The sequence below is a fragment of the Telmatherina bonti genome, assembly GCF_933228915.1.
Source record: "Telmatherina bonti genome assembly, chromosome: 18".
In the NCBI taxonomy this organism is placed as follows: domain Eukaryota; kingdom Metazoa; phylum Chordata; class Actinopteri; order Atheriniformes; family Telmatherinidae; genus Telmatherina; species Telmatherina bonti.
Window position 1 is genome coordinate 17,754,936 of NC_136616.1, and position 9,491 is coordinate 17,764,426.

A 9,491-nucleotide genomic window follows, 5' to 3' on the forward strand; every position below is an offset into this window, starting at 1 on the left:
ACCAGTGACGAAACCAATCCTCAGACTTAAAATAAACATTCAAAACAAAGAAATTAAAGAAGAAGTACGGAAATACATGGAAAAAAAGAACATAATGTCATGTCGTTCTCCTGTTCACGTCTCTGATGATCTGCTATTGTACAGACTGTATCTTACAAGAGTGTTGTAAGAGGTTGGATGAGTAAGGTTGGGAGAACACAAGACTCTGCGTGACCAAAAAAAAAGAGTAAAAATTGTATCTGTGAGCCATAAAACAACAGAAAGCAAAGAAATGTTGAATCTAAGAATGAGTTTCTGCTTTGCGCTCTGTATGGATGTGTTGATAGTTTAGTCAGTTTCAAATCTGTTCCTGAATGTCGACGCTTGTTCCTTCCAAAGAATCAGTCCTGCAGGGAGTTGGATAAACTGTGATCAGGTGGAAACAGCTGAACAAACAAAAACTCAAAGCTCACCCTGAAGACAGGATCTTAGAGAAGGAGTCTGTCCTGAGGATCCTCCCGTCAACGTCCATAGAGAGGAATGTTGGAGCCCACGGCTGCCACATAAAGGACACGCAAAGTGAACAAGCTCAAACTGCTACCTTAATTCGTTTCTGCAGAGTTACAGATAAACAAAACTGTAGCGTTAAAAATAAAGAGAGGAGGTAGGCTGTTTGTACCTTATCAAACTGCAAGAAGTAGTAGGGATCGTCTTCGATGATGAGCATGTCGTACTGGCGGGCCAGCTGTACAAAAGACGAGGGATTTTACAGGGGAAAACTTAACTCACTGCAAGATGTTTTCTAAATTTAAAGTGAATTATCTCTAACTCTAAATGAAAGTAGTTGTAACATCTTAATGCTCATGTTATTTGGCTTTGGAGGCGACACAAACCTCATACACGTCCTTCTTCCTCTTGGCTGTCATGGAGGCACCAGTAGGGTTTCCTCCATTGGGGATGGTGTAAAGGATCTTTGGGGCAGTGCTGCTGGGCTTGTGAACCTCTGTTGGGTCCCAGCGAGACAAAATCTCTTTCAATTCTCCAGGGATCATGCCGTACTGATCACTGGGGACATTTATTAAGTTGCAGCCGAGAGGCTGGAGCTACAGGAGCAGAGAAGAGAAATTGGACAGTGAGGGCACCTAAAGTCAGTGCATGGTGGAGAGATGCATCGAGGGAAATTAGATCTCACAGCAGCGAGTGTGCCCGAATATGTGGGCGCATCCAGGAGAATGTTGTCTCCGGGGTTGACCAGCATCTCAAACACCTGAATACAAGCATAAGAAACAAAAATAACTCACAAACAAGCAGGACATTAATGTCACTATCAGTCAAAATGATTTAATGTAGTCTGGTTGAATGCATGTAGTAAAGTTAGTAAAAACAGATTTTGTAAGACAAAAATAAATAAATGAAAAAAAAAAAAAAAAAAAAAATATATATATATATATATATATATATGTACACATATGTATACACACACACACACACACATATATATATATATATATATATATATATATATATATATATGTACACATATGTATACACACACACACACACATATATACATATATATATATATATATATATATACATACATACATACACACACATATATATATATATATATATATATATGTATGTATATATATATATATATATATATATATATATATATACATACATATATACATATATATGTATATATATATATATATATACATATATATACATATATATATATATATATATATATATATATATATATATATATGTGTGTGTATGTATGTATGTATGTATATATATATATATATATATATATATATATATATATATATATATATATATATATATATATATCTCGAAGAGGAAGAGGGTTTTCAGCCTTGTTACTTGAACTGATATACATGTTTTTTTGGACTGTGTGAGGAAGCTGGAATTCCCTGAGAAAACACGCAAACTCCTCACAGGAATCTGGGGTTCGAATAGGGAACCTTCTTGTTGTGAGGGGATGTTGCTAGCCACTGCATCACTTTGCACCCCCAGTAAGCTCACACTGGTGCTAAAGTTCCTCCATGCAGTTAGGATGATGAATCAGAGATAGTTTTCTATCTTACAGCCTGTAAAGAGGAGCAGGATATGAGTCGTTACCTTACAGAGCCCTTCCTGGCTCCCTGTTGTCACACACATGTCCATCTGGCCTTTCTCGGGGCTGTAGCTAGCGGTCGGTGGATTGTGGAGGCTCTTCTGCAGGTCCTTCATCCATGTTATCAACTCTGGGATTCTACACATTCGGGGATATAAGGCTTTAATGATATGCTGTATTTCTATTCAAATATAGAGCGGTAATGAGGTCAGATGAAAAAGCGATGGAACAAAGGTAAATCAGTAAAAAGAAACACTGAAAGAGTGATGCTTCCATGAATCTGATAGTTTATTAACTCTGTCTGCAGTAACAGTGGAAATTTTAAACAAACTTAATCAAAACTATCCAACAGCACATTTAATATTCATTCATTTTCTAAACCGCTTAATCCAATTCAGGGTCGTTGGGAAGCTGGAGCCTATCCCAGCTGGCTTTGGGCGACAGGCAGGGTACACCCTGAACAGCTCGCCAGTCCATCGCTGACATTTAATATTCCAGACACATAAATTCGCCACAGTCTGATGACTGCTTTGTCTTCTTTTCTTTCAGCTTTTCTGTTTTTTGATATTTTGATGCATCCATTGTTGAAACTGATCAAAGACAAAACACTGAGTGAGCTGGATGTTTAGACTATGATGGTCTTATCAGCGACTACTCAGCAAAGTCCCACCACAAGATAGAGGTAGCACCAGAAAAATAACTTTCACTCTGTGACATTACTCCAGTGTAGTTCAAAGACACATTCATTCATTCATTTCCCTTACAGCTTAGTCAATACGGGTCACGGGAAAGCTGGAGCCTATCCCACCAATCATCAGGTGAGAGGCAGGGGTGCACCCTGGACAGGCCACCAGTTCATCACTGGAACATGTTAACATCCAGATTTTCTGGTTATTTCACATGTATTTCTACCTAACTGCAGCCCCAGTTAGGTAGAAAATATGTTTTCCTTAAAGAAATAATGAGCAAGTGATTTATTGAATGAAACACAGATTTTGTCTCAATCTCTCACCCATTAGAGGCGGAGTACTGCAAGGCCCTCTTCATCATGGCCTCGTTGAATGTGACCGTTTGACCATTTTTCACTTGGATGGATGCAGACTGGAAGGGGAAGGTGTTGGGATTGGGTGCTCCGCCGGCCAGAGAGATCAGGGAGGGAGGCGACCGCTGCTGCAGCTCAGCTTTACTCAGGGCGCAGAGAGAGAAAACACAAAATGTCAGTTTATATACATTCATGTGGCTTCGAGTAATTTCTAAGTAAATTGTGAGAAAAACATTCAGTCCTGTCTGCAAGAATACAGTGAAAATATGTACAAAGAAAAGGACATTTTAGCGAGACTGATAATGGACTTAAAACACCTACTCTATGCAGATATACTTTAGAAATGCAACATTTTTGTATAGTCTCTTCTTTTATCATTTTCTGTATTTAAAATGTGTTTCTAGTATAAAATTTTAAAGATTCAAAAAGCAAAACAACTTCTGTACCTATTTTGATTAGTTTAATTCCATTTTGATCATCTCCAAACTGGAGTTTTGTTAATTCAGTGGTATAGACATTTGCAAACAAACAACTGATGATCTACAACACATCTAGACTTAAAAATGACAACTTTAGTCTTTTGGGGGCTTTCATAATTCTTTTTACATCTTAGTACCTGTTTCAATTAATATGAAACAGCCTTTTAACAGCATTTCTGTGCATGGTGAGGCATACACAGCTTTGAACTCCATCCCGCCTTATGATAAATGGGTCAAATAGTGTACATTGTACTACTGCAACAAAAAAAATCGATGAACAAGCAGCATGAAAAATTTCATTCTGGTCTTATATGTTACATGTGTACAAATTAATGCTTTAAACTGAAGTTTTAAAAAAATTACATGTCCAATAAAATGCAAAAGTTACAAAAAAAATATGAAGAAAAGTCATGTAAATTGTTTTGAAGTCAAAAACAGCATCTTCATAATGTTTAATATCTTAAGTGAATTTTCCTAACCTAATAAACTTTAGTTTTTGTTTTTTATAACACGCACACACAATAAATAAATAAATAAAAAAAAACCTCAACAGATCCCTATCATAGAAAAACTGACATAAAAGACCAGCTAAATATCTCTTTAGGCAATAAGATCTTTTTCAGTGCAAAACTATAAGTCAGCTAGTTCACCTGTATAGAGAGCATAAACACTCACAGCCCTCTGGCCATAATCATACACCTACAACATAAATCATACTTTCATCGCATGTTTGTACAGCTAAATAAAACAAGTTCAGGTGTGTTTGTTCAGCTTTTTTTTTTTTTTTTGACAGAACTACTCACTCAGCATCCTGATAGGGGAAGGCTTTCTGGCCGCACTGACAGCTGTCAAAAACCGAGCGTAATTCATGACTCCTGGTAATTTTAATAAAGCAGGAATATTAAGTTTCGTCTCACACGTATAGCTTCAATTCATCCCCTGTCGGCGAAGATCCAGTTACGCAAGACTTGCTATTTCGCATTTGTGTGGAAAAACATGACACAAACATTAACTACATTTGACTAAATGCATCATAATTTAGCATTTTAGAGTGTTTTGACCACACACTTATACGGTATAATGTTGTTACACAACAGCATTTACTGCATTTTATAACTCAGCCCAGTATAGTTAACATTTAACGTGTGCAACAGCAATGGCGAATTTTAATTATAGAAAAAAAGACAAGGACCGAAAAGTTGTATCACACTTCAAATATATGAACATGTATTACGGTAAATGTATATAAACGATAAGGTAACGACCACGTTCAGGCTTATGACTGACCTTGCGTGTGTAGCTCGCACCTCCAGAGGAATTCTGGGTAATGTAGTCCTTATGGTTGCGTCCACTGCAGTGGTTAGCGGAACGTCGCGTTGTCTGAACTACATCACCCGGCCAGGAAACATGGCAACAACGCTAACAACTCTTTTCCATTAAACTAGTTAAATAAAAAAGATAGTCACGATGGGAGATGTTAAACTAGTTTATTCTTATTTTGCCCGTTAGGGTGCAGTAGCCATCTCCTTTCGCAGGCGCGAACCGGAAGTGACAGTAAAACAGCAAAGTCAACTTCCGTGTTGTTAGCATAGCTAAGCTTAGCTTAGCAAGTCGTGTTTACCTCCAATGGCCGTGTTGTCATTTAAAGTGTGAAATGCGTTGCTGTGTTGGTTTTTTATCAAGTATTTGACCTGCAAATAATTAACTTTTTATTAGTTGTAAACTTCCCTTGTAAATTTAGATATAGTTTGAGAAAAGGTTCCTGTTTATTTACCTAAAAAAAAAGGGTACAGACGAAACAATCAGTCATTGTTATCGTTTTAATGGTTAATGTGTTTACATCTCTCTTTTGACAGGGATAGAGAAAGTTTAGAAGTTTCTTTGACAACTTTGATTTTTGGGTTAAGATGTAGAACTACAATCTGTCTCCATTTGTATCGATCTCCAAGTCATTTCAATGGGGAAAAGGAAAGAGATGATTCATCCCAGGTTTCTTGGTGAGTAACCAACATTGTTGCCATTAAATACCATTTGCAGTAAATGTTATTGTCACCCTGTCCTACAATAGATACACAGTGCGACCTTACTGTAACAATGTTTGGAGCAAGTAAACACCTGGATGAGAGAGAATTTTCTTCAATTAAATGAAGACAAAACTGAGATTATTCTGTTTGGTGACAAAGAGAAGAGGGTCAGCTTTGGTAACCACCTGGAGACTCGAGGTCTCAAAACTACCAATCAAGTCTGTAACCTTGGAGTGTTGATAGACTCAGATCTGACTTTCAGCAGCCACATAAAAGCTGTCGCTACGACAGCTTTATACCAACTGAGAAATATCAACAGAATTAAAAGTTTAGTCTCCCAGAAAGATCAGGAGAAACTCATCCATGCATTAAGCTCCAGCAGACTGGATTACTGTAAAGGTCTTTTAACAGGACTTCCTAAAAAGAGCATTAAACATCTGCAGCTCATCCAGGTGCTGCTGCTAGAGCTTTAACTAGAACTAAGAGATCTGAACACATCGCACCAGTTTTAAAACCTTTATACTGGTTTCCAGTCAATCACAGGAAAGATTTCAAAACCCTGCTGACTGTTTACAAATCCCAGAATGGTTCAGGACCACAATACATCTGTGATATGTTTAGAGAATATAAACCAAGCAGAGCTCTTCGATCCAAAGACAACTAGTCCAGACCAGAGTCCAGATTAAACATGGAGGAGCAGCATTTAGCTGTTACGCTGCAAACAAGTGAACCAATCAGACTAACAGTGGAGATTAAACTTTCACCAAATGTAAAAACCTTTAAATCCAGGTTAAAAACATTGCTTTTGTCATGCACCTATGCTTGACATCTGGACAGTAACTTTTAATTAATTCTGCTTTAAATTATTTTAATATCATTTATGATTTTATTGTTATTTTGTTATATGTATTTTCTTTTATGCTTTTTTGTCTGTAATGCTTTTAATGGTTAATGTAAAGCACTTTGAATTGTCTTGTACATGAAAGGTGCTATATAAATAAACTTGCCTTTCCTTCAAAGTGACCAAAGAGTTTATAGAAATGTGGTGTTAAAAGGGTTAGTGTTAGTAAACTGAGTGGATTGTAACTGCTTTGAGATGAGATTAGGAGATTATATATAAATGTAAAGAGAAGCGCACATCCTCGAAGATGTGACTCGGTAGGAAAATCTGACCATCTAGCTATATTTGTACTCTGTTCAACATATTAAACAGAAGCAAATTTCAGGAGCCAAGACAGATAACTAACACATCTGTTGTGGCAGTGTTGATGCTGAACAGTGTGGATCATCTGGTGGCATCCAGTCAACTTGTTTTTCCATATAAAACGTTGCTTATTCAGCAGTATGTTGTGAAAAGTTTCATCATTTTTGTTTTCAGATTGGGTTAATTTTGTTTGTTTGTCCCCTGCAGGCGAAGGCAGCTCCAGCCTGCACAACGTGCACAAGCGGAAACACAAAAAACATAAAAAGCACAAGAGGAAGCACCATAGCTTTGCTGAGGCCCCAGAGCCTGAGCCAATCCCGGTTCCTGTCCCTGTCCACGTCCCCAGGCCTCCACCACAGCTCCGACTCAAGATCAAGCTGGGAGGACAGACGCTGGGGACTAAGAAGTGAGCTGTTTTCCTGGTTTACAGCCTCAATTCAGTTTGTTTCATTTCAGTTTAGCCAATTCTCTGTGATCCAGTGTGTACTCAAGAAATCCACTTACACTACCAGTCAAAAGTTTGGACACACACTCATAGAATTTAATGGAAAAGTGTGTCCAAACTTTTGACTGGTAGCTTATTTTAAAAAAAAAAAACTGATTCAATTCATGTCCTGCATAAAATCACATGCTGATGTGATGTCTGTTCCAGTGTTCCTACTTTTACCGTCCATCCTGGTGTGGCTCGTCCTCCTTCGCCTTTGATGATCATCGATAATGATGTGGACGATGATGATGAAGACGAGGATGATGAGGATGATGAAGAGCCCTCTGTACCATTGGAGCAGTATCGAGCTTGGCTGGGTATGTTAGATTGAACACTGTTGGTAGAGGCTATTTTCATTTAGCAACATATGATCAGTTTTTGTCTGACCGACTGTTTGTTTCAGGTTTTGTGGGGAAAAAAAGTGGAGAAAAATAATCAGCTGTGGCTTAAAAGTAATTGATTCCAATAATCCAGTTCAGACTGGACTGTTTTACTACTAAGTATACAGTATTTAACGCTGAGTAAAATACAGGTGTGACAACTCAAGTAAATCAGATCATTGATATTCTTTCATATAAATGTCTTACCTGAAGGTCCAGAACATAAACAAGAGGGGTTACAAGAAAGTAAGCATCTTCAGACATCAGGGACCTTGTGAGAATGACAAAAGTCTTAAACCTCCTGAAAGTTCATGGCTTTCTCAAAGAATCCTGATCAGAGTGGTCAGTCTTCATTGAGGACTTTTAGCCTCTGAAATGGGACTGTTGTGGTGCAAAAAAAACCCAAATGTGATAAGTAGGAAAGACAATAATTTGTACTTTAATCAGTATTAACATTTCCTGTTTTGTTCAAGAGTTGCAGTATTAATGTTTCTCTTATATCTGTAAAAAACATCAGATGAAGACAGTAACCTGGCTACGTCTCCTCTGCCGGACATGGACTCAGACTCCATGCTGGGTGGGCCTGTTGATGAGGAGGAGAGGTGGCTGGATGCTCTGGAGAAGGGAGAGCTCGATGACAACGGAGAGCTGAAGAAAGAGATCGACGAGACTCTGCTAACCGCCAGACAGGTGATAAATTCAGTACAGCGTTTTTGAAGCATTTATGCATTAATCAAGTTCTTCAGGACATTCCGTACAGCTTGAAACCAGTTTTTATTATATTTATTATTTATGTTCCTCCTCAGAGAGCCCTGCTCCACAAGCAGCAGATTCAGCCTCTGCTTGAGCTGCCTATGGGCTACAAGGAGAAAGAGATGACCGCAGAGATGATGCAGAAGCGGGAGGAGCGAGCCCGAAAGAGACGTCTCCAGGCAGCCAAGAAGGCTGAAGAGAACAAGAACCAGACAATAGAGAGACTGACGAAAACCAGCAAGGCCAAAATCAAAAGCTTGAAAGAGAGAAAGTCCAAGCAAAGCCAGCGTCCCATGGTTCGATACAGCGACTCAGCACAGGGAATCGCAATCTCCTTTCCTACAGGGGTCCCGACCCCAGCGCCGGCTCCTGTTCCTCCTCCACCACCGGCACCGGTCAGCTGTGGGGTGCATGGATGCACCAACCTGAAGAAGTACTCCTGCTCTAAGACGGGGGTTCCGCTCTGCAGCCTTGAATGTTACAGGAGGAACCTGACGCTGGTGCAGAGTGCAGCTTGACCCTCACTAAACACGGTGAAATCAGATCAAACCTGCTGGAAGCAACACAGATGTGGTGAAATTCATATTTATGCCACTTTCATGTTTTGATGAACAAATACGTGTGGGCTGACTTTTTATTGATGTCTCTTTTTTTTTGTCGCTGTGTCTGTTTTATTTCCTTGCATTACCTTTCAAATAATTCAATCATGTTCAACACGGGGAAAATTTTACTTTTTGAGCAACTCAAAATATTTATAATTTCTAGGACGGTCGGTATTTTTAGTTTTGAAAAAGTGTAGCAATGTTTTTACCAATGTGAATTTTTTTTTCCCTCCACTTTATGGATAAATGTGTTTAATAAATATATGAATAATGCTTAAAGGTCAATGTCATATATTATATTGACACACTGAGGAACTGAAGTTCAGTGAAATAATAGTCATTTATTAAACAAAATGAGTCATTTCCCTTAAAAAACGATACAAAATTTAAGT

General features: G+C 38.3%; 2 protein-coding genes across 2 annotated transcripts in view; one reads left to right on the forward strand and one right to left on the reverse strand.

The window, feature by feature from the left end:
* aadat (aminoadipate aminotransferase) overlaps positions 1 to 5,026 on the reverse strand; it is a 9,878-nt gene extending 4,852 nt beyond the window's left edge. Inside the window, exons 1-9 of the mRNA XM_079258051.1 lie at positions 4,937 to 5,026; positions 4,453 to 4,524; positions 3,141 to 3,309; positions 2,134 to 2,266; positions 1,172 to 1,246; positions 873 to 1,082; positions 659 to 724; positions 453 to 535; positions 1 to 25 (exon numbers count right to left, since the gene is read on the reverse strand). The exon at positions 1 to 25 is cut by the window's left edge and continues 72 nt beyond it. Of these exons, the coding sequence (XP_079114177.1) occupies positions 1 to 25; positions 453 to 535; positions 659 to 724; positions 873 to 1,082; positions 1,172 to 1,246; positions 2,134 to 2,266; positions 3,141 to 3,309; positions 4,453 to 4,519 (828 nt within the window). The 5' untranslated portion in view covers positions 4,520 to 4,524; positions 4,937 to 5,026. The remainder of the gene's footprint in view (positions 26 to 452; positions 536 to 658; positions 725 to 872; positions 1,083 to 1,171; positions 1,247 to 2,133; positions 2,267 to 3,140; positions 3,310 to 4,452; positions 4,525 to 4,936) is intronic.
* Positions 5,027 to 5,310: 284 nt separating this feature from the next.
* On the forward strand, positions 5,311 to 9,326 carry ino80b (INO80 complex subunit B). The gene is made up of 5 exons (XM_079257680.1): positions 5,311 to 5,646; positions 7,085 to 7,283; positions 7,530 to 7,681; positions 8,262 to 8,434; positions 8,551 to 9,326. The coding sequence occupies exons 1-5, from the start codon at positions 5,607 to 5,609 to the stop codon at positions 9,013 to 9,015; spliced, it is 1,029 nt and encodes a 342-aa protein (XP_079113806.1). The 5' UTR covers positions 5,311 to 5,606; the 3' UTR covers positions 9,016 to 9,326.
* The last annotated feature ends 165 nt before the right edge of the window (positions 9,327 to 9,491 follow it).